This window comes from Seriola lalandi, unplaced genomic scaffold (assembly GCF_002814215.2).
Source record: "Seriola lalandi dorsalis isolate HSWRI2012SDOR001 ecotype SW California unplaced genomic scaffold, Sedor1 jcf7180002054330, whole genome shotgun sequence".
NCBI classification, from domain to species: domain Eukaryota; kingdom Metazoa; phylum Chordata; class Actinopteri; order Carangiformes; family Carangidae; genus Seriola; species Seriola lalandi.
Window position 1 is genome coordinate 805,183 of NW_019524883.1, and position 25,321 is coordinate 830,503.

The following is a 25,321-nucleotide window of genomic DNA, read 5'->3' on the forward strand; positions in this document are numbered from 1 at the left end:
TGAAGCATGGCTGGTATCATATCTGCAACATTCTGACCACAGCTGTGTCACAGAGCAGGTTTCAAACCTCATGGAAATCTTCATAATTTATCTTGGAGCAATTTCACTTTCAAACAATGAGTTCACAAGTGGGAGAGTTGCACAGGTATTGTGCAGGAGCCCCCAGCATTCAAGCTTTTTTCTTTTTCTTTCACTACATTATATCAAACATTGCGTGTGAATATATATATTTTTATGATGGTGAATGATGAACTGGAAAAAAAATCAGCATTCACACCTGCAGGTTCTTGATGTGGCAGATTTCAGTTAGGTTTTCAAAATGCAAGGGAATGTGGCATTGTGGTATACTGACTCTGTACCACCGTGTTCTTCGAAAATATGACAGAAAAATATACCAGTTTGCTGCACGAGGGCTGCAACTAATGATTATTTTCATTATTGGTTAATCTGAGAACTATTTGGTTGTTTAGTCTATAAGTCATCATAAAGCAGTGAAAAATACTCATCACAGTTTACTAGAGGCCAAGACGATATCATCAGGTGTTTTGTTTTATCAAAAAGAAACAGTCTAAAACTCAGAGATTCAATTTAATGTGTGTCAGAAAAGGAAAAGCAGCACATCCTCACATCCGAGGAGCTGAAATGATCAAATATTTGTCATTTTTTACCCCAAAAAACTACTTAAACAATGAATTTATTATCAGAATAGTGCATGATTGCTTTTCTGTCAATCAGTTTAGCAATTATTAACAAATCACTGCAGGTCCATACTGCACTGTATGATGCAGTGTTCATCTTTAAATCATTAAAAACCGGTTGTGTCGGCAGTAAACGTGAGAGATCAGTTTTGGAGGAAGCGTCATAGTGCAGCTCGTACTGTATGAGTCACAGTACAGAAGCATAATGGCTGAAACTATTCCAAGCATCACTCCTCACTCTGCATACATCCTTTCTTGACATTATGTTGTCTTTGATGTGTTTATAGGCAGAAGCACTGGTGCAGTACCTGGAGGAACCATTAACCCAAGTGGCTGCATCATAGTGGAGATGTGTGTGTGTGTGTGTGTGTGTGTGTATGTGTGTGTGTGTATGTGTATGTGTGTGTGTGTATGTGTGTGTGTGTGTGTCGCTTCTGTCTGCCTGGAAAAGACAACGTCATATAATCCAGGTCGTTCATGGACTGTTGTAACATTCTGTTTGTTCACAAAGTGCGTAATGCATATATATCTATGAGTGTGTGAGTGAACGTGTGTGTATGTCTGTGTGTCAGTGTATTTATAATCACAATATGGGGTTTTTTAACTCTTTGCCCTCATTTATGAATCTGTTAATTTAATGATCTGTTTCAAAAGTCCAGGCAGTTTATCAGTAGGATGTCTGCATGTCCAACCGCTGACGTGATTCCATTATCAACTGGTCTCACGGTGGATTCACAGTTCGCAGTTTCAGCTCAGACGTGTCGGTTACAGTTGTGCAGAAAAATTGAGCATTTTGGATCCTGTCAGTGGCCTAACGTGCATATTATTAAGTGTATGGAAAGTTTAATGAGAATTTCTGTCTGATAAAATTCCAGTAAAGATTATTTGCTACTTTTAGTTTCAAAGCTGTCAAATAAACAATTTTTTGGATTAATATTCACACAATCCTATCTTTGTGTTTTTTTGTTCTCCACTGAGTGCTCTGGGTTTACGTGTGTGGGCACAAACATGGAGATGGTTCACAGGTTTACCAGGATTAGCTGTGAATGTCGCCGTAGTATCAGTATTCTTTGATACAAATTTAATTTTATTGTCAAAGTAGAAACATTATCTATTTATCTACTACTCTGTGCCGACACTACAATTTCCTTGTTTGCATCCTTTTGTTGTGAAATATTTTCTGGTATATAATCACAGTATATACATGCTTCCCATCTTTTACTCTTTGCTTTGCTCACTTGCCTGAAAACCCTAAATGAATATCGGTAAAATCATTTGTATAGCATAATCAGTGTTTAGAAGCATTTATGGGTGATAATGTAAGATTTTTTGATATATTACTACTTAAAAACTAAATTAAAAAGACGAGGAGCCCCAAAGGTTTTCAGTTTCCTGTTTTTAAGATTGTAGCAGTCAGATACACAGAGCTGAGTGAACCATGACTGGACTAAAAACGCTTATGAATATGTCCTCACAGTGCATTTATGGCCCAGAATACAAAATCTAAGACTCTGGAGTTTCAGTGACCTTGACCTTTACTGCAAAGGGAGGAAGAAGACAGATATCTGATTTAATGAGTCAGGTCTCAATGTAATAGAATTGGGAAAAAAACAACTTAAAGTAAGTTTTAAAATCCAATATTTTGATACATAATCACTGTAATTAGGCACATACATGTCCAGGACTTAGTCTCCGTCACCGCACATTTTTAGAAACAGGCCAGCAGACAAGGGGATCTGATGGGATCAACAGGCCTGGATATAAAAACAGGATTTGAAAAACAGGTGGTTTTTATTGGCCGTGGGAGATGGAAATAGTAAAATAGTATGCATGTGTGCACATTCCTGTAAACTCAGCAGGGATGGTTTCATGGTGTCCAAGGTGCTGTTTTGTTATTTTCTCTGCTGTAACTGATTAAAAATCCACAGATGAAATTGACCTGTTTTATTATAGAAACACCATGTACGATGTGTTTTTTTCCTTTCAGCGATGAAGCAAGAAGACTTTTTGCTATTTGCTTCCTGCATGCTGTCACCTGATTCTTCCACCAGGAGGCACCTGACAGGCCCCCATCAGCCCTACCTGGTAGTCGCCCTACCTGTCCAACCTGCCCTGCGCTGGCTCCATTACTAAGCCACACCTCCATCACCGCTCCACCACTCCCTGACACAAATCCCGCCTGCTGCAGCAGAACAACCTGGATACACTCCACATGTCTTGTTCAAACAAGCAGCTTTCTATTAACTCCGATAGGGAAGGGTAGTGAAGGGTAGAAAGCTGGTGACTGGCACTCATGTGTCAAAACATTTTTGCAGCCATTTTCTCTCCTGACGCCTGAGGATCTGAGAGGCAGATTGGTCTTGGTGTGGGTCAGTGTCATCTTACATCCTGTGATCAGTCTGCGAGAGCCGGAGACACGGCAGTAGAGCGTGGGGCGGCAACACTGAATGGACAGAACATGGGGTCAGATGAGGCCTACAACTTTGTCTTTAAGGGTGAGTACATGTGTTCTGCTTAGTTTTAAATGAATTTGATCCCCAGGTATGTTCCTATCAGGGTTTAAGTGTCATTCTATAATGTTGTTTTGTCATTGAAATTTTACTTCCTTGTTTATTATTAACTTGGTAATAGGAACAGGAATTGTGTTGTTTTTGTCAACAGAATAAAACAGACTATTAGTGATAAATCATTTATTATAATAAACACCACATAACATAGACAGTTAATAGCCTGGAGTTGTGTCTCTGGATGACAGTCAGCTGTTTGATTTGTTTAGGTAAACCTTTGCTTCAGGTGAAAGAGTTTCATTAGTAGCCTACAAAGTTGAGTGATACTGTAATCACACATTACCTGGTCAGTATGTTGTCTCAGGGAAAGCACATGCATACCACAGGCTACTGTTGAAACCAGGATGTGTACTTTAATTCCTGCTTATTGTTCTAAGTATACCGGAGCCATTTTTCACAAATATAACATGTGTAAACAAGTTGTTAGTGCATCAGAACTGGACTTGAAAAAGGCTTTTTGCTTTGAAAAGTATCACCACGTGCTACTCACTCAATTAATTCTGCACTCAACCTACATGGAATAGTAATCAGTTTCCTATATGCAGCTGCTTACGGTACCAGATGGTTCTTAACAGATGTACGAGAGAAATAAAAGTCATTCAGAAAGGTGATTTGGTTCAGGTACAGTGATTTGACCTTTTGGTAGAAAAATGCCATTTTGATAAAAAGCACCGGATGGATAGAAGGCAGGTGGATGGAGAGGTCACAATCACTGTATTCAAAACATCAAACAGCATCACTTACTTTACTATGGAGTTCCACTGCAGGATAAAATATGTAGATAGTCGAGGCAGTTGTATTCATACAGAATCACAAAAAAGGTTTTTTTTCGGGGGGGGGGGCACATGCCATATCCATAAAATATCGATAACATCTCTGATTAATCTCTTTTCCATGTGGGATTCAATTCCTGGAGGGATCCCTCACACACACACACACACACACACACACACACACACACACACACACACACACACACACACACACTTCCTCTCTATCTCTACACTGATTTGGATAAGAAACAACTCCCCCTAAAAATCTGAAACACCTTGTAAATGATGTGTATTTGCCTTCATGCCAAGAGTCGGATGAGAAGATCAACCTGTCCATTACATATAAAGCTACAGCCAGAGTCCAAAATGATATTCTTTCTGCTATAAAGCTGCATTATGCCTGTGCTGATACAAGTTAAGACGAAAAAAATATCTCGTAGAAAAATTAATTCCAATAAATATACATTAAAGGAACATGTTTACATTTAGAGGATTAAAGCTTATTCCTGTGGAGAGGTAGATAAAAAGATTGATATCACTGTCATGTCTGTTTGCTAATTTTAAAGCTGCATCCAGCAGCCAGTTATCTTAGCTTAGCATAAAGACTGGAAGCAGGGGAAACCAGCTAACCTGGTTCTGTCCAAAGATAACAACATCTTCCTACCAGCACCTCTAAGGCTCAATAATTAACACATTATATTTTGTTTGTTTAATCTGTTGAAGAACTCCAGTGTAAAAGCGACATGTTGGGGGTTATTTACGGGGGGTTATGTGTGGAGAACCCTCAGACGCAGCAACAGAGGAGGTATCCCTCCTCCTGCCTGCGAATTGTGAATTCTCTAAGAAGCTGATTACTATCATTGGATAGACTCACTCACTGCTGCAGTGCTCCTTGCTGTCTGTGCCATAGTTTCTCAAAAGTATGTACAGAATCTCATTCCACCAAGAGATTCACTGATAGCTCAGAGAAACTAATCAGTAAAATCAGATTATATAATGTTTGCCTCATTTAACCTTTTGTACTGTTGCATAAAATTAGGGTTGCCAGGTATGTAAAGTTAACTTACAGACAAATACACATATGCCAATGTATAATAGTGCACATTTAAGAAAAAATTGTTTTAATTAAATTCAATTGAATTAAACATGAATGACTAAGTAGCTTTGTCAGAATGAAACCTTGGATAGTTGGATTATTATAGGTTTCCACCATGAGCAATAGTGTAGTAGTTGCATTTCCAGTCCTGAAGGTCGTGAAGACAAACGAAAGGAAAATTGAATCCTCATTGCAACACATGAAGTTTGTCCTAGCTTCCTCAGAATTCACAATCCAGGCCGCCGGAGAGCGTGAAGGCCTCTTGTCTTGTATCGCCATAGAAACCAGGGGTATTGTTTGAATAAGAAGTTACTCAATAGTAGAAGAGAAGAAGAGGAAAACAGACATTCTCACCCACTGGAAAAAAAAGCCCTGTTTTGTGGCTCCAGAGTGAACAATTACCTAAACATGCCAAAGTAGAGCAACTTGTAAAACATTCTTTGCCGTGACCTCAGACTTCCTGTTAAACATACTGTAAGTTAAGACCTGGAGGTTATTTAGTTATTTGTGCTTTAAGATTCATGGGAATCAGCAGGTGTTCAGGACAAAACGTACCAGGTAGTAAATGAACATTGTAGTAAGACTGTTTTCTTAACTTTTTTTCTTTTGCCATGTTGAGAATGAACTTTGAACTTCAACTTTGAAACCAACATGGATTAGAAATCCTTAAAAATGTTTGGAAAAAAATGAAAATGTATACATCAACAAACCCTCTGATTATGGTAAATCATTATGGTAAAGTGATTTAAATGGTAAAGTATTAGATGCAGAATGTACTTTTAGTATTAAAAGTGAGAGCACTCATAATGAACAACTTATACTGCTGGGTAAGCAGTACAAGCTCCCTCAGAAATTGTTATCAAGCACAGTACTGGAGTAAATGTAGATAGTGTGAAACAGTCTTAACCGTCTTTCCACTGTCTCTAGAAAGATTGTGTTATTGTGGTGTTGCCTAGTTCAATAACTGGGAAATCTAAATGGGCAAATCTTGATTATTGTATGTTGATAAAACTTTTAAACCCACGTAATTTTAAGCTTAAGTTAAGTAACTAAACAGTGGGAATCAGCTGGTTGTACTGTCACTTTCACCTTTTCAATCAAATAATGTACGAGAGAGCTGTTTAATGACGTGTGTAATTATGACTAAATTTAATTATGACTACATTTATTTAAATTTATTTAAATTTAATTCTTTAGATAAAGTGCCCCAGTTATAGTTTGACATTTGGGGAAATTGGACTATTCGCTTTCTTGCTAAATAGATGAGAAGATTAATACCACTCACATGCCTGTGCGCTGAGTACGATGTTAGCTAGCAGGTGATTAGCTTACCTTAGCATAAAGACTGGAAGCAAAGGAAAACAGCTAGCCTGGCTCTGTAAGTTGGGATAAAACAATCTGCCTAGCAACACCTCTAAGGCATACAAAAATGAAAACAACAAAATTTGTGGTTTTAGCATAGTATAAAGATGGAAATATGGCTCTGCGCTAAGCTAAACCAATCGTCTGCCGACTGTAGCCTCACATTTTAAGTATTTATGAGAGTCTCAGCAAGAAAGCTAAATAAATGCATCATCCAAAATGTCTAACTATTCACTTAACTCCCACCACACTCTAAATCCATATTTAATGGCTGTGGAGATGTCACAAGAACTTGGATTATTATCTCAGCGTTCTTGAGCTCACACACCTCAGCAATAAGCTGTGACTGTGTCTTACCCAAAATGTGCAGAGATCCTTTTGCCGCGGTGTTTTCACAGTGCGGTCATACTTTCCTATCTGTGCCCATTAAGCCAAGCCTTTTTTCTCTCTGACTCAGCCACTAACAACTGAAACCCAAACATTAGTCACAGAAATGTACAGAGGGGGTGTCTGTGCTATTTCTTGCCCTGTTTACCCAGTAGGTAGGTTCTCAGGGCAAGATTTAAGGAAGTGGCATCTTAACTTGTTCCACCTGATTTGGTATCACCTTACAGAGACTGTTATTTTCTCAAACAAAGGGTGACTTGTGAGAGGTTTTTACTGCAAAGGTTTTCAGTTTTCCAGAGGAGGAAGTGTGTGTCTTAGCCATAGAGCTGACCAATGTGAAAGGAAATACAAAATACAGTACATTTGTCCTTCAGATTTGGTCAAATACATGGCTTCAGTGAATGAAAACACTGCTCTTTGGCAATTTTCTGGAAATTAAGGACAAACGAAGGTACCTTAAGCAAAAGAAAAATAAAAATAAAACTTCAAAATGTCTACTTTAAAGGCTTCCACCTCCAATACTGCCTGTGTTTTGCTTCTCATATTTTGTAACCATCACTTCCTGCTCTGGAAATAAAAGAATAAACAGAACGAGCAGTATATTTTACACCTGGCCTCTCCTCCAGTGTATACTGCGATAGCCTATAGCCTCACAAAATCCTCAGTAGGATAAATAGGACACATGTATGGATGGATGTCATTTTACCTCTTTACTAATCAATAATGGTGTCTTCTGTTATAGGCCAACACCCTCTCTACATCCCCAATTTGAAATAATTAACGTATTTACCATGTGGGTGTGGTGTTGCTTTTAAAACAGGACACTATATCCCTGATGGTGTAATTAGCCCCAGTCAGACGGCTACAGCTGTGGATTTATGGGGCAGCCAAAAAAAGACACACCTTGACTAAAAGCTTCTGTTAAGGATGATGTGAACAGGATTGGCTCATATTTGGCTCTGGGAATATTTGTTTTGTCTCATTTATCTAAGACATACTGGGTTTACTTTTGCAACGACCTAACCCAAAGCCTGGAGCTCTCATTAAAATGGCTCTGTGGTTTGTTTCCTCTCCAGTGGTTCTGATTGGTGAATCTGGTGTGGGCAAGAGCAACCTGTTGTCCCGTTTCACCAAAAATGAGTTTAACCATGACACTCGCACAACCATCGGGGTGGAGTTCAGCACACGGACCGTGCAGCTCAGCGGCTTCACCATTAAGGCCCAGATCTGGGACACAGCCGGACTGGAGCGATACCGGGCCATCACTTCAGCGTGAGTGCCAGGACCCAGCAGCTTTTATAGATATATTAGTATATACACGTGTACCCATTCTCACACACACACACACACACACACACACCACAGCTGTATGTCTGGGTTATGTGTCCTAAAGTCTTTTTTCTGTTAGCAGGCTTTTAAGGCAGTCCTGCAGTTATTTTATGATTAAATATTACACCAATATTACATTTTTTGTTCAACCAGCGGTTCTTAAAGAGGGGAATAATTTATTTTCACTATAATTCCATCCATAAGTAACACAGTGACATGACTGTTTTGGTCATGAGTTTCAAACACTTTCTGTAATAAAACATCTAAAAGCAAAAATATGATGGGGGACCCTGGGACAAAAACTTATCAAATAGGGGTCAGTGGTCTAATTTGTGTCTGTTTATGGGTCCTTGATGAGAAAGTTTAAGAACCACTGGATTAAATAATTCACTTTTTATTTATATCACCTTATATATAACAGGCAGCTCCATGACAAACAAATAAGACACCTAAATGTCACATAAGGAGTCAGTCTCCTCCAAACAGGTAAAGACGGTTTTTTCTAAATCAACATTTTATGCACCATAGCTGTTGAACAACCTGTATGTCAGGTTCTAACTGGCACACTGCTTCCAAAATCCCGTTGGTTAAAGCAGAGACGTCTATTTGAACACTCAACCCTCAGCGAGTCTCTGTTCTATCTGCGGGTGCCCCTGATTCATTCTTTTTTTTAATTAAACCAGGAGGATTAACAGTGGAAAACTGGTTTTAAAACAATAAAACCATGTCAATTTTATTTTTAAGACATGGAAAAAAATCGGAGGATATGCTACACCGCTGGATTAGCTCTTTTCTGACTGCTTAGCTTTTTCAGTAATTACACATCGACTAGTATGCAAATTCTCACTCCCATGGAATTTCCCATTTGTGCTGTAACAAGCAGCTAAAACCTATTAAAGTGGAATTAATTATGCTGCTGGAAGAGTGGAGCAGAAATGTAATTGTGAAGGATGTATTGATTGGTTCATGACTTCAGAGCAATTGTCAGCCATTGAAGTTTTTCAATCAACAGCAGGAGAAAGGGCTTATTATCACTGAGGACAGGACAGTGCTTAAAGCAGCTTCTTTTTTTTTTGTTTGAATCAGATGACTAGGGGTCACTGTTAGTGATGAACCTACAGAGAATTACATCTGACCACAGCTCCTCTCATCTCTGCAGAGCTTCATGTCGACTTTCAGTTTGTTTTTGCCCACACTGTAACAGTTCTCTCTAAAAGCCGACCTCACGCTTCCTGCCCAGCACTAAATCAAAGACATACAATCAAACAATTCACTTTTTATTCAAGCAGCTCCATGTACAAACAAATAAAACACCTAAATGTGACATAAGGACTTACTGTAAAGTCAATCTCCTCCAAACAGGTATTACAGAGGTGCTGTTGGAGCCCTGCTGGTCTATGACATAACAAAACACCTTACCTATGAGAGTGTGGAGCGCTGGCTGAAGGAGCTCTACGACCACGCTGACCCCCACATTGTGGTGATGCTGGTGGGCAACAAGACTGACCTGGAGTCAGAGAGATCTGTGCCCACTGAGGAGGCCAAAGACTTTGCAGGTATAAAGTCAGCAAGTGTTTTCTCTGTGCTAGAAATCATTGCACGGGAATTGTGCATTGATTGTTCATAATTAGTTTACGAAAATTGAATTTATGACTGTAGAGAATGGAAATTAGTCTGCCCACCAAATTGTATTCCTGCATTCTTCATGGTGAAAAAAGTGGCTATAAATTCTCACTTGTTGACTCCAGTCGATGGTTAAAGATACATTATGTGATGTTGCTATAGGGCCCAGTTTCTCTGAGGATTTGGCAGTGAAATTTTGTATTTTAGGCCACTGTGACAAAGTCAGAGTGACAAAATGACAACAAATTTGAATTTACTAAATATAAAATAACTAACTTATCTGATTTGTATTATCCAGAAAAGAAAGGGCTTTTGTTTCTGGAGACCTCAGCCTTGGAGTCAACTAATGTGGAAGCAGCATTCAACAATGTCCTAGCAGGTAATTCATTTAAACTTTTTTTTTACTACTTTGGTAATAGCCATTACACAAATGTGGGCTCCCTTAAAGCTGTCATCTTGAATGTCTCTCCCTTCCTGTCTCTCCTCCCCAAAAACTTAATAACAAATGATGTGAACTGGAAGCACACATTTTCCCATAAATATGCTGGGATAAGGCTTCACCCTGTGAGCGTAAATTTAACCTCACATAGCCAGAAGATCCATCTCCTCAGCTGGTGGAGGCCAGGGAGGGGTCAGGATAACACGACCTTTGGTAGCTCCGGGGCAGCTATTTGATTGACTGCTTTGGGAGGGAACACTTCTGGTTGGTTTGAGGCTGGAAATGAACAACTTTAACAACAACTTGAAGTGATGCTGTCCTTTTCTTTTCAACTTTTGTGCAGGATGGAGCGGCATATACTTTCTTTTGTTATCAAAGGGGTTGTGCTATGTTTTCCTGTCAAAGCCTGAGAACACTGTGTACCTTTTTTCTATGCTAACATAATGTAAGTGGATAATAATGTGTGTTAATGTCTTGTTTCAGATATTCACAGAAAGGTGAGCAGTAAGGAAGTGGTTCGAGGCTCCATCAGTGCCGTGTCCCTGAACAGCCCCAGTGCAGAAAACACAGAGGAGAATAAGCCCTGCTGCAGGAACATCTGATTACACCATCCCCCAGGAGCTCAGGGGGCCACAGGGTGGGTGACAGGTGAACTCCTCCTTCACCCACAACCCTGTGCAAGAGCTTGACAAGAGGCAGGCACCATGGCAGCCATAGGTACCAATATTAACGGCCCTGGCTTAAGATGCCTCTTCGAAATGACTGATTTACAAGTTGTAAGAGCTACATGGTGGTGTGAGGTGTTCAAAGGATGTTTGATAAGTGTGAGTGAATGTAGCTGGAAACCAGCATCAGTCTTTTAAGAGTCCCTGCTGACCGCTGAACATACGTCAGTGGTAAAACACAAAACTGTGTTACCTGTAAGATAAAATATTTATAGTTCATGCAGAAAATTGGAAAAATCATAGCATGGGTAAGGTTTTGAAAGTCAATGACATAAGACTGTTTTATGTTTTCTTCAAATCAACAGTTTAGTTGGTGGTGAATATTTTATGTACTGACTGATCTATGATGAGACTGAATGTATTTCTGTTGAGACATAAATGATTTTTATGGAGACAGTTAGCCTGCTGTGTGTTATTTTTGTCTTACAACAATAGAGTAAGTAATTAGAAATACCAGGTTAGTGCTGATTGTCAATCGCCTCACTGCACACTCCAATAGTGAAAAATAATTTCCTGTGGTTAGCTAAAATCTCAGTTGTTTTATGAGTCAGAGTGTTAAAACATGTTGATCTGAACCCCTTCTCAAACTGTTCAAGTCAGGGTTAGGGTTTAGGTTAGGTAGGTGTGCAACCTTTTCAAGCATGATATCTTGTTTTTCCTCTGCATGGGCTGAGATAATTAACTGGCCCAATTAATGTTGCCTACCCCTTCCAGAATAATGCATGCAGTGAATTAGTGCACAGGCCTCTTAAAAGAGCTGGGATGATATGACATGAAAGTTTCCTCCCTGCATCAAATTTAAGAACAGTAAAACCAAACCAGCTGTCACTTTTATGGGACGTCAGTGAATGATAGCCACAGAGTAAACAACAGATGAACAGGAAACTGTACAAAACCAAACAAGTCCTCCAACTTAAATGATCATAGAGGTCGCTATCCTCAGATACAACCCACCATAGGAGTTTGGGTGTCGCCTCTGGCCTCCTTTTTTTTACAGGACAATGTCGCAAAAACACTGAAATTGTGTTTTATTGACATGTTTATACATTAACCCATTAAATGCTGAGAGTCGTTTCAGGGTCTTTCCAACTCTGCCAGGTGTTTAACTGTGGGAAATACCAACTACTGTTTAGACTATGTACATATTGTTGTTCTGTTTTTACTTTATAATCTATTTTAATGCATAGAAATGTTTATCTTGATAATAAATATGGTACATTTGTTCATATCTCATGCTTGTATATCCCACATTTCAAGATAGAATCTAGTATTAGCTTCTTATAGTTTCTTTTCTATACAGGTGTTGCTTTGGGTGTTTGGGAAGTGCCAGATACATACGAGCAAATCCTTACACCAGAAACCAAACTTCACTGTGCCACTTTGAGTATCTATCTAGACACCCTGAAACTACGTGAGAAATGATAAAACCTAGTCAACTGTCAGATGTCTGCATTGGATAGCTTCCTGTCTTCTCTGTATCTTTGCTGCAAATTCTGTTCTGTCAAAAAAAGACTTATTTAAACACAGAATACGTGATGAATAAATGAACACAATATTTCAACTTCAAATGGTAAAATTTTCTTTCAATTCTGGCACAAAATCTCTACTTACAGTAAATAAATGGGACTGGTATTGTCCTTAAAAAAAATGATTTTCACATCAGTCCACAGGAATCACTTTATCTTACTTTGACATCCACTAAACAAACTGCATGTAATTCAAGGTCAACTGCAGGCACTGTAGACTGTGTACCTGCAGGTGACCTTGAATTATTTGCCCTAAAGGAGGAGGACAAAGGGAGATTTGACTGATTACTCCCCTCTTGTTTGGGACTGCATAAAAATAATGACAGCAAAATCAATCATTTTTGTAGAAGAGTATTAAATATTTGATTGTTCTGCCCTAAACTTTTGCACATTTGATGAAAGTGACAAACCAAAGGACCATGAAATATTATTACACCAAATAAAGAAATATTTCATGTTTTTAGGGCTGCAACTAACAATTATTATCATCATCTATTAAGCTGGTGATTATTTTCTCAATTAATGTAGCCTGTAATCAACAAATCCTCACATTTAAGGGGATGGAGGGATTACTAAAACTAAAATGATCAAAACAGTTGCCACTTCATTTTCTGTCATTCAATAAACCAATTAATCGACTGATAATTGCAGCTACATATGTTTTATTTGTTAGATTTATATAGTTTTGGAGGGGTAGTGCTGTGTAAGAAGAATAGTAAACACTGTATGTTACAACTGTTGTCTCTGAGACACCAAAGATCACTAACGCACAGGCAGGTGAAACATGTCATCAGTTCAAAATCATGTTTATAAGCAAAGTCAGTGAGTGTGGCCTTTTATTGAGTTATTAAACCCTGCACAGGGTCTCCAGGTGCCTCACACTGTCTGTACTGCGGCACTTGTTGCACCGTTTGCCAGCCGGGCTTCGCTACTGCTGCTAGCTAACCTGAGGCTTGATATTACCTGTTGTGGCTAGGGGCCCGCAGACGTCATCCAAGTTAACGACCAGCGGCCAAATCATGACCGACGGCAGGACGGACCAATCGCGTCAACGCCAGTGACAGGTGTCGCTCAGCTACTGACCAATAGGAGCGAAGAAGGGGCGGGACAAAGGAATTGACGTTACGTCGCAGCCTCGGTAATGGCAAGTGACAGAGGGTGAGGAAGACGAGGCGAAAGTTTTTCAGCTAGTAGTTGCCGTTGGGGGGAGTTTTTATGCTCGATAACAACAGCAGCGTCACATTCCTCTACTCTGACACGGATTCAGCCTTGTCGTCGTCTGACTGAAAATCAACCGTCTTTCGTGTGAGGCTAAAGTCGTGAACCGAGGGGGTCTGTCGGTTGGTCTCGTAGCAGCTGAGCAGAGATATATACACCAGAAGTTTTGTTCGACTTGGAGCAAATTCACCGAAGAGGAGAAACTATGACCAACAGAGAAGACGAATATGACTATCTCTTTAAAGGTAAGTGGCTGTTTATCTTTGAGCTAAGTTAGGTAGCTAAACGTCGACACTAACGCTTCACCTGTGAGCGTCATTTGATGCCGAGTTGTCTGGAGTGTTGACCCGCGTGCCTGACAACAAGGTGTAAGACGACGTCTCTCAGACATGGAGACAGAGGCACCTGCTCCGAGCTCCAACAACTTTGCCTGTTGTTGGTTGAGCCTCCAGTTACAGAAGGACGTTATAACCGTCCAGCCATATGATTGCAGCATTGGCAGGCGGCTTACCAGGACTCTGATGTGTGTGGTTAAGCAGCATCTGCTGTAGAGTCATCATCTTGCAGGCCGATGATGCAATCATCTTGGGATGCGGCGTTGGTCAACAAGGGGTCATAAGCCATGACAGGGCGGCAGATTAAAACAGCCGCTATGGAGATTTGGTCCGTCGGTTTTCTACCTGGGGACTTCATGGTTTACTGGAAATCACCTGTGTTTGTAGCCTGAGTGTCCGTATCCTCTTTTATCAATACCTAACACAGCTCTAGCAATTACACCACATTCACTCTAATATAAAAGTTGTTAATATGCTCTAACAACCAGTTGAAGGAGAAACGATTAGGCAATTATTCAGCAACTGCTTTGATAATTGATTAAATGTTTCATTTTCCAAGTAAATCTGATTCGTGTCTCTTAAATGTGGGGATTTCCTGCTTCTCTTTGTCACACAACATTATAAACAAAATATTTTTGGGGTATTTGGACTTTTGGTTGAACAAAGCAAGACATTTGAAGAGGCCACATTCAGCCCTGCAAATGCTTTTAGTGTTTCAATGTAGAAATAATCATCGGATTGATCAAAAACAGCAGCCCTATAAATAAATAATAACTATTAAAAAGCTTTCCTGGTGACCAGATAACATTAAGCAGCAGCAGAAACACTATCCTGCAAGGTGTTATCTGGTATCAAAGATACTACAGTGGGAAGTGATTATTCCAATATGGCTGTCTGGCACAAACAGTGCTTGGCAGTTGTACTTTGTCATAAGCAGGGGGAAATGAAGTGCCCATGGTCTGTTCAAATATAGAACACTAAACAAGCATGTGTTGTCAAACTGGTAATACCTGCATTAAAAGTGTGTATGTGGCACAGAGAAGCTCGCTTTCAGAGCGTAGAGAAGATGAGATTTGCTCACTCACTTGCCTGTCCATGGATGAAGTGACATAGTTTCTGGTGACCAAATAGCAGATTTATCTGAATCATGTGCAGCAATGCAAGGACACTGATAAGGTATCAGCTGCCATTCAGTCTTTCGCTTAAAGCTGGAAAGAGCTAACGTAAGTGTTTTGGCTCTCCTTTGTTCCTACAACCCCCTTTTGTCCCTCGCTGTTGGATAGCATGACTCAAGTAGGGTGAGCTCTCAGTGAGTCACATAAACCTTTCCCCACTGATGGAGACATCAGCACAGAGCACGGGACGTCATGTTGCTGTCCTGCTGAAATCATACCTCATTCCTCAGATTTTAAAGATGTGTATGAACCTTAACGCCAGGTTTTTTTTTTTTATTTTTTTTTTTAGAAACCTTTAAATGTCATACTAACTGCTTCATTTCTGGTCCTTCCTAGACAGTTCTCTTTTGATTAACTACCCAACTGAGTAAATTATGTTAAAGCCATCTCTCAGTGAATATATTTTCTATTTTTTGAATCTCATAGATGTATTTGATTCCATAAAATCAGCACTGATAAGAAAATAATGATCCTGCTTTAATAGAAGGTATCTCTTTTAGATCGCCTGCCTTAGCCAGCATTATACACTGCTTTAATTTCAGAAAAATGGAAATGATGAAATTGGACATGGGATGGTGATCTTTTATTCCATTTATAGGGAGATATCAGTGTATAAATTAATCCCACTGAACAGGAAGATAGACTCAGATTCTAGGAATGAGTTTCATTCCTTCATTCAGGCAGTCGTGGGCTTGGCTGTGTAACTGGGTGCAGGTTTTGTATAACATGATAGAGAAGTGTCATATCTTTTTAGCTGAAGAATGCAAACCCAACAATAGGGTTAGTGAATGGGTGTGTAATGAAGCTGTGATATTACCTGTCTGATGGCGAATGACTTGGACATGATTGTATAATGATTTTTGTCCTCCGCCCAAGATCTTTTGTATTGGACAGAATGGAAAATTATAGTATTGCCTTTTTTGGTATGTAGTAGTATTTTTATTTTATTTCAAGTCTAAATAAGCCAGCACTTAATGTGGACACACGTTTCTACTGTTACTCTGTATTATCACTGACAAACAGACAAATTATACACAGTTTCCCTTAAGAAGCAACAGCATTGCTTAAAAGCATGTGTAGCCACAGTGGTTGGTTTGTTCATCTAATTTCAACATCCCATAACAAGTTCCTATTTCCTAATAGCAGGGTGGTGTGCCGGTGTGGTAGGTTCTTTTTTTGACAGATTGACTCACCTGACAATTGTGGAAGTAGTTTTCTGAGTAACGCTCATCTTATTAATGCCTCGTTCCATACATTGTAGGAGAGGACCCAGTGGAAGAGGAGAAACAGCATAAAAGCCTTTTTTTTATTGTCATGATTATGCACTATGCATTAAAGGAATAGCTCTCTCTAAATTGTAAATGTAATCATTTACCTCTCTTACCATTATGTCGGTAAAAACCCTGCTGAAGTTTATATGTAGACCAACACAAGGCCCCTTTTTTGTAAGCGGAGTCATTGTAAGGGATGTTAGCAAATTTGATCGATCTCTATGCTTTGTTTGGGAAATGTTAAATGGTGGCCCTATTAACTGAAGCTATTTTGGGGGAGGGTTGAGTGCATTTTGTGTTTGGCATTTGCACAAGCTACTGCAAAGGGTTGAGGAGTTGCTGTCTAAACATTTTCAAACAGCAGGACAACTCATTTATACCTATTGATTTGTGCAATATGTGTCTCAGTTATCTCCATGCATAAAACATTTTTCTTTCTCTGATTTACTGCCCTTCAGTCAAATTCTGTCATAACTCAGGTGCATTTGATGGGTGAAATCAGCAGGAAGTCAGTGGTTTCACTTGGATTCATATGCTTAGACTGCATGTATTTCTTGAAAAGAGCAGGTGGTTCTAATATTTTGAGTACTCAGTGGGAGTCCTCTGAGGTTCAGGGCTTCGTCAGCTGGGAGCCACAAATGTGCGTCATCGGCGAGGCAGGCTATCTAATAGAAATGAGAATCAAATTTAATCTTAAAAAAGTCAACCCATCTTGTTCAGTGTAACTTCTTTGTGCTTTAATGAACTGGTCTACCATGAGTTTCCCTTTACAGCTCCAGTCAAAGAGTACGCTGTGCTGCTCAAGCACTCTCATCAAATATCAAATACATCAGTATGGTCGGGTCTCCATGTATATTTTTCATTCTCCTTGTCCACACTGAAATTGAGATTCTGTTGTGCCACTGAGTCAATCCAGAAAGTCCAAAAAACATTTGCTTGCAAGCAAAGTTTACAATGTGCCATGTGACTGTGCTAATGATTGTTCCTCTTTATTTTCTGTAGTGGTGCTGATCGGAGATTCAGGTGTAGGGAAGAGTAACCTGCTGTCACGCTTCACCCGCAATGAGTTCAACCTGGAGAGCAAGAGCACCATCGGGGTGGAGTTTGCCACACGCAGCATCCAGGTAGAAGGCAAGACCATCAAGGCTCAGATCTGGGACACAGCTGGACAGGAGCGATACCGAGCTATCACTTCTGCGTGAGTACAAGAGAGCAGATCATCAAAGACTTTGTGGGATCACACCGTCGTGCACCAACTCGCTTCCTCACGTACCCACAGATTTCCACTTCACACAAGTACATGCTCAGTTGAAGAAAACAGTGGACCTTCTTAATTAAATCCAGCACACTCATAGATCCATATGCCTCAGTCCAAACAAGCATGTTATCATTACAGAGCCACACCTTGTCTATTTACTTTAATGTGCTATTTTGTCAAAACTGTCATTCACAGTCACATGAACTTTGGCTGTATTATAAAATGTAGGGACTTTACCAGATATAAACTTCCAACCAAAAGAAACTTGAAACAACGGCCCATCCTCTTTGTGATGCGTTACATTTATAATAAACCAATTGATCAGCTTCATCATTCCTAAAATAGCTGGAAAGATTTAATCAGAAGTGATGAAAACTATAAAACGCACCCTTTTGCCTTGGGCCAGGAAGTGTTTTGTTAACCACGGCTTCCTCCTAATCGCTGGGTCAAATTCCCATCCCAACATTTGTCTCTTTTTGCGTTGTCTTCCTTGATGCAGCAGCCACTGAGGCATTGGCATGTACAGTGTCAGGCCCCCACAGGCGCTGAGGAAGTAGACAGTCAGCATAGCCGGTCTTTGATTAAAACAAGTAGTTTCAGTCAGTGTTTACTTGCGTTATGAGCTTCGTGTGCAGCTGTTTTAGCTTCACAGTTTTATTTCTTTTGTTTTTCTGTTTCTACCATTGTTGCTGATCAGACGTCCTTGTGCTTCAGAGCTGTCAGAGCCCATGTCACACACCCACAAAGAATCCTGAAAAGAACGGGCTGTGCCAAGAACAAATTGTTACTCCAATTTATATTTTGTTCATCTCCTCTCACGTTGTCCAGGTACTACCGTGGAGCAGTTGGAGCTCTCTTGGTTTATGACATTGCCAAACACCTGACGTATGAAAACGCTGAGCGCTGGCTGAAGGAGCTGCAGGACCACGCAGACAGCAACATAGTCATCATGCTAGTGGGAAACAAAAGCGATCTACGCCACCTGAGAGCTGTGCCCACAGATGAGGCCAAGGCTTTTGCAGGTATAGTTTCTTTAATGACATTGTGTGTTTGTGTGAGCACATTATGCATATAGTATGCAGCCTGTACTGGCCGGTGAGGTTGTAGGACTCTGCCTCTTTAGATTATAGCCAGGTTAAAGCTGTGATAATGAGCATATGAAATAAACTGACCCCAAACTGCTTTAATTAGGCCCTTAAGTACATTATAAAATATCATGTGCGTTGCTGACAGAGAATTTAATTAATGCTTATACTTGGCGTCTTACCTTTTCTCTCAGTTTAGTTTGGGCTGCTTTTTTAAACTTGCAACGCTGCCAAACTAACACGCTCATTTCCACATGTCAGGAATGTTTGCACTGTGATACTGTAAGGCATTTTGTGTTAATGTGTCCACTAAATGGCATCTGTCCTTGGCTTGAAAGTGTTACAGCACATAAAGCACAGCTTAAGGTAAAAAGGACTTGATTTAAATTAATTAAACCTCCATTTATCTCTGACCTTTGAGAATTTTAAGGCTTTGTTTCAGAGCAGGGAGCCTTTCAGTCCAGTTATGAATAATTTTATCAACCTTTTGACACTAATTATTTTACAGTGGTTGGGCCACATGTTTACGCTCGCCCTTGAGTGTATTAGCTTGTGTCTGATTCATTGTTGCACCTGCTTTGACTGGTAAATGACTCATAATGGGACAGGAAGCAAGAGAGTCAAATACTTGAGTCTTGTTGATCCATATGAGAGTACAGAAAGTCATTTTCGCTGCTATGTCAGTAATGTTTTCACCAGTTAGTGCTTCCTGTTTGTATTGATTTGTTTTTCCTATACCACCTACCTAATTTATGATTCTCAGTTTGCATAAAGACCATGTTGTGGACGCATCTATGCAAAGTGTATGATAATGCCACGAGTGGAGGGTTTTCCTCAAAGACAAACGACCAGTCTGGTGCCGCACCCACGCCACTGTGTGACAATTCTCCCCTCACTTGGGATCATCAAATGTTCTGCTTAGTCAGTTATCAAAATAATTGCAGATTAATTTCCTTTATATCAAGCGGTTACATCTCGTATCATACTTTTTTTTGGTGTTTTCGGTTGTTGGTCGGCATAAGAAGATTAATTAAACTAAAAAACGATTAAATTTGTGCTTACTGTTTGTTATTGAACTTTTTTAAGTCATGGTAAGAAAAGTTGTAAGTAGCTGTAAATAATAAATGAATAATGGCTGAATTTAATTTCACTGCTTCAGAGTCGCACAGTTTCAGGGACCTGGTATTGTACGTGCTTGCCCACTGACACTGTCATGGCTCACTGGGACACTTGAATAGAAGTCCTCTTTAGCAGTAACACCTGAGCTTTTCCTACTGTAACAAGATAAAATATCTGCTGTGAAAAGGGCCATTTCATACACAGATAGTTTATTATATGTATAAAACAGATATATTAATCGTTCTTTCGTCTGTATATGTCCTACAGCACTATAATCTTTTTAAATGGGATATGTACCTCCTAGCAAACCATATTCTTTGATTCCAGAGTTTCTCTTTTTTATCAGAATGTAAACCATTATATTCTTCACAGAGCAGAACAGTTAGCTGTTATAAAACCCATTCAGTTTTCTTTAATTACAAAGCAGTTTCGCTCTCTGGGGAAAACTCTGGAGTGAGTGCTGTATTATGTAGGAGAAATCAAATCCTGAATCAGTGCACTGTCAATGCCAGTACAGTACAAAAGTACACCATATCTCAGCTCAGTGTGGTTATGAAAGTTGACAATAATAAAGACATATAATGATTAATAATGGGACTATGTGCATTTGTGCTTTACAGAGAAGCATGGCTTGTCTTTCCTGGAGACATCAGCGTTAGACTCGTCTAATGTGGAGCTGGCTTTCCAAACTATTCTCACAGGTGAATTTAACATTTCTTAGCTTTTTTGTGTTTATATCAAATCACAGACTTAACATGCATTTGATCCTGAATGCAACTGATGTCTAAAGCGTTCTAATGATAATACTTCATATGTGCTTCATGTGATGCCTTTCCATCCAGACTTTGATGGTTTACATAACAAAGCCTATCTTCTGCCACTAGATGGCAGCAAAATCCATGTAATCAGTTCTTTATGTCTACCACTGATGTGCAGTCTGTGCAAAGAACACCCCCGATTTTTTATTTTATTTTTTTATTTTTTTATTATTAAGGTGAAAAATGTGAGTAATTGGCACACTGAAAAACCACTCAGCCACTCAGTCCTGGGGAGAGCCACTATGAAGACAGGCAATCACCAGCAAACCACTACGCACTGGTCTTTGTTTGTGGTCACAAACACTGTTTGACCCGCTGGACCAGATGCATCTGCTTATTGAAGAGAGAAATTCTAATATTGGTTCACAGATATGTTTCCTCAAGTAAATGTCTATGAGCAGTTTCCCCAGGAGGCTTATAGCCACACTGACAAGTGGGTTTTGATCTTGGAGATTTGGTAACATGGACAAAAAAAGCAATTGTTGTGACTGTCAACCCCTGGAGTGCCTAAAGGGACAATCCAACAGCGAGTGGTGCTTCCACTTCAATTGCTCCAGGGGCTATCAGTCTGCAAGTATGTGCCACTTACTGTTTGTATTCAGCTTCTGCTCCATGTTCAATTCCCCTCTGCTTCTGCTTTAGCCGTTTGAGCCACCCTGCCCAGACCACAGCTTTATGAGTAATTTCAGATTCATAGAAACTTCAAACCAACAAGTCCCATTGAGCTAACGCTGCTAATTAGCTCATTAAGGGAGGAGAAGAGAGGAAGTTAGCAGTGCATTAGCAGGCCAGTAAGATCTGAACTTTAGACCTAGTGGAGTAGAGACGACGTCACGTGTAGGTCAGACAGTGTCATATTGTTGCGTTATTGTCTATACAGACACAGCACCAGGTGTTGTGTAGGATCTATAGAAAGTTATAGTTATAGTTTCCCCACCTGATGTGTCATGTCACTGTCAGCCAGGAGTCTTGTTTTGCTTTAAACCTTCTTGCTTCGTGGGCAGTTTTTATTTCAGGAGTTGTGTTCCACATCTGGCTGTAGTTTAGAGTTAAAGTGGCAGTGTGCAACTGGAAGTCAGATCCAGGTTTGCACTCCGCTCTTCAGTCGATCAGCTGACTACCCCAATTGCATCTAAGCCAAAGTTTAGGTAACTGGCATTCAGACATTTATCGCATTATTAAAGAAGTAGATGATGAAGGTTGAACAATAAAAAATAAAAACCTAAAAAAAGCTACACTGAAGTTCACATGTGTGTTCAAACTGCCAGTGTCTGTTAAATTTGTAGTTTTACTCTATTTTTTTGTGTACCAGATTTAGCATGCAGGGTTATAGAACCAAGTCACAGACACATAATGTATTATATTTATTTAGTTATTGCAATTTTAATGTAAAAGGCACCGCAACTTGTAGCTGTGGGGAATGCCTAAAATGAGACTGGGTACTGCCACATGACATAAGGATGCCAGTTTAGGATGGAAAGAATCCTGCACTGCTGCCAGGAGTCTGGATAGAACAGTTGTTGTTCAGTTTTGCCATGCTGTTTGTCCTTATCACAATATGTCCCACTGTTGGCTGGATTTATAGGCATCTACACATAACTCATTCCCTTTCACTCCTCTCTCCATCACAGCCATCTACAACATCGTGTCACAGAGGCAGATGTCAGGGCGAAGCGACTCAGACTTCTCACCAGCCTCCAACGTAGTGCCCATCACGGTCGAGCCCACCCAAAACTCAGCCAACAAGGGCGTCTGCTGCCAGTCCAACTGAGACCTTATCACTGACCTCCTCCTTCACCTCCAGGCAAATGGAGAAACAGCCTCATAGACAAACAGACACAGACAGATGGACAGATGGACAGGGAAAATGGAGAGACAGGTAGAAATAACCATTTCACAGAGGGACATACTGGGGTTGATTTGTCTAGTGTCTGGTTAAGAAAAACTTAATACAGTATGAAGAGAGGGACCAGTGAAGGAAGGATGGTAAAGAAGTTTAGATAAGCAGTCAAGGGGGGTGTGAATAGGGAGGTGCACACTGTATAACTTTGAAAGAGGTACATGATCAGAATTGATTCACAATCTAATGAAAAATTTAACATTATAAGGTCCCTTTTGTATCTCATCACGATTTCTGTCTTTGCAAACTGTCCTCCCTTTGAAAGCTCTGTTTTACAAGCCAGTAAATGCTTTCCCTCAGTTCCCCACTACCTGGATATTGAGCAATAAAAATCCACATCCAGTAGACTGATCTGCAACCCCTCTGTCGCCACTGTCATTCCCATTTTTCCAAAATGTATAATATTTAGATAAGTGTCCCAGATAATATTTATTGAACACTAGATTAAGGTCTTGTTTGGCCAAAGGGTTTGCAATTTAACACTGGTTGGTTCAGAATTTCCCCACTGAATTCTTCATTGCAAAGGGAGCTCTCTTGCTTTTCGTGCTTTTGCTTTTACCTGCAATCAAATCTCTATGTGGAGAAGCTTGTAAGGGCAACTGTCCCTCACTAATGGAAGGAGCCAGGGCTTCAAGTAATTTTTTCCTAAATGCGCAGGTTGGTCGAAGTTGGTCGGTTCAAGTTGTATTCCACCAGGCCACTTAGAGCAATAACATCCCTCCCAAACAGTGGCATGTAATTTCTCTTTGATTGCTTTTGATCTTTGTTTGGAAGCCTTTCCTGCTCTGTGCACACTTTGTACTCTATAGATGAGTCATGCTCTTGTGAGCTTTGCACAGTGTTAACTCTAAACGAGATGGGATAGCTGCATCACTCGTGGATATGTTAACTGCCTAACATGTCGGTGGGATAGCAGCACTGTTGATGACCGTTTCACCCCTGCTCTGAAAATTTGGGCGTAGTGGAAGAGATTATGTTTAAATGCATGGACAACCCTGCACTGCTGCTCCTGCTGGCTGCTAGCGGGGATGGATGGCTGGATGGATGGATGGATGGATGGATGGATGGATGGATAATGTTTCAGGAGATGAGGTAGTGAGGGCACTCAGCCCTGCCCTGCTCCTGTGATCTCTGATGTACCCGAGATGGCTTGTTTTACTGTAAGTGAAATCCTCCGCTGCCTGCTCACCTACTCCTCTCTGTCTCTCTCCACACTGTATATAACTGGAACAGGACTCTGCCTTCTGGGATCTCCCTGAGGTCTGCCCTCGCTCTCACTTGTCTTTATTTCCTGTTGAGGGGGCGGGGGTTCTATTCAGGAGCCAGGATTGGGTTTGTTAGTATGTAATAGTTTAAGCGATGAGGAAAAGGAGAAAAGGATGGAAGTGTTGGGAGGGGCTTGATTAAATCCAAAGGTTATGCACACAGATGGCGTTTATCCTGCTGATGTGTTCCCACATCAACACTGACTCCTGTTGACTTCACAGGTTTTGAACTGGGTGGTGTAGGTTAGGGCTTTTTAAACATTTATTCTAATATATGTATATTTGGACTGCATATGTATAAATAAATCTCATTTGTTATAGCCTGCCTCTTCTCGTGTCTCTTCACGATGTTTTAAAACGATGAAGGGAGCAAGTAGCTGGCGTCTTCATTAGTGGATCTGGTAGAAGGGCACAATTAATTGAATGAGTCGTGATTTTAGGTACCATGATTGCTAATCACAGAATACAGACATGGCTATAATATAAGTCAATTCTTAATGTCCACTGTGATTCGGTAACAAGCTATTTGCAGTGCTGTAAAATGATACTGTTCCTCTGATCACTGAAATTTAAATATGAATAGTCATTATCATCAAAGGATCGATTTAGTCATAAGTACTCCCCCTTCAAACAAAATTTAAAAAAAACCACAATTGGTTTCAATTGGAGATCATTTCATTTTTGTTTTATTAGAAACATTTACAATACATCTTGAATCTTGGAAAAATAACAAAGAACCAGAACTAACATGGCGCAGATACAATAATAATAATAATAAAAATGTCTCCAAAAAATGTAATTCACAAAAAAACATGTGCTATAAGAAATAAACCTGCAATATCACATGCCTTGTAAGGGCATGGCACACTGTAACAGAGTTCAAAGACTTCTTTTTTTTTTTCCATCCATCAAAGTTGACGGTCAGCCACAGAGGGCCACAGTGGCAACCCTCTTTCACTGTTCACAGAAACTAATGCCAGGTGATGCTGGCCCAAAAACTAATGCACTACGACCACTATTAGACCGGTATGAAACACCTCTACTGTGCTGGAAAAATTGGAAACGCTACCAAAGACAAACTGTCAGACTGTATTGGCCTCTTTGGAAAAGGTTGCGAGTTTCACCAGCAAGCACCACTTCAGTCCCCATCCTTTACATGCAGCAGAAAATGTGCCATTGTAGTATTTTTGTCAAGTTTTTTTTTTTTTTTCCTTTATCTGTATCAACTCTTATACAAACTAAGAACTTCAAGTTAATTCATATGAGGTGTGGACAGTCTTTCATCACTATCAGGTAACTGAGAATACAAACTCCAACTTTTATGTGGGGACTGAAATGGTCTCTTTGCCTGG

General features: G+C 40.0%; 2 protein-coding genes across 2 annotated transcripts; both read left to right on the top strand.

Annotated features, from left to right (window-relative positions):
- Positions 1–2,898: 2,898 nt before the first annotated feature.
- On the top strand, positions 2,899–12,567 carry rab25b (RAB25, member RAS oncogene family b). The gene is made up of 5 exons (XM_023407119.2): positions 2,899–3,193; positions 7,960–8,155; positions 9,575–9,768; positions 10,134–10,214; positions 10,758–12,567. Exons 1-5 carry the CDS (start codon positions 3,157–3,159, stop codon positions 10,874–10,876), a joined length of 627 nt encoding a protein of 208 aa, XP_023262887.1. The 5' UTR covers positions 2,899–3,156; the 3' UTR covers positions 10,877–12,567.
- A 1,088-nt stretch (positions 12,568–13,655) lies between these two features.
- LOC111655704 (ras-related protein Rab-11A-like) lies at positions 13,656–24,289 on the top strand. Its single transcript, XM_023407192.2, has 5 exons — positions 13,656–13,988; positions 17,527–17,722; positions 18,611–18,804; positions 20,607–20,687; positions 22,436–24,289. Exons 1-5 carry the CDS (start codon positions 13,949–13,951, stop codon positions 22,573–22,575), a joined length of 651 nt encoding a protein of 216 aa, XP_023262960.1. The 5' UTR covers positions 13,656–13,948; the 3' UTR covers positions 22,576–24,289.
- Positions 24,290–25,321: the final 1,032 nt, after the last annotated feature.

Bases quoted from the DNA above. Each gene is read 5' to 3' on its own strand.
- rab25b (XM_023407119.2), top strand. From the start codon at position 3,157: ATGGGGTCAGATGAGGCCTACAACTTTGTCTTTAAGG. The intron at 8,156-9,574 runs GTGAGTGCCAGG...TCCTCCAAACAG, and splicing joins TACCGGGCCATCACTTCAGC to GTATTACAGAGGTGCTGTTG. The intron at 10,215-10,757 runs GTAATTCATTTA...GTCTTGTTTCAG, and splicing joins ATTCAACAATGTCCTAGCAG to ATATTCACAGAAAGGTGAGC.
- LOC111655704 (XM_023407192.2), top strand. From the start codon at position 13,949: ATGACCAACAGAGAAGACGAATATGACTATCTCTTTAAAG. The intron at 13,989-17,526 runs GTAAGTGGCTGT...TATTTTCTGTAG, and splicing joins ATATGACTATCTCTTTAAAG to TGGTGCTGATCGGAGATTCA. The intron at 18,805-20,606 runs GTATAGTTTCTT...TGTGCTTTACAG, and splicing joins TGAGGCCAAGGCTTTTGCAG to AGAAGCATGGCTTGTCTTTC.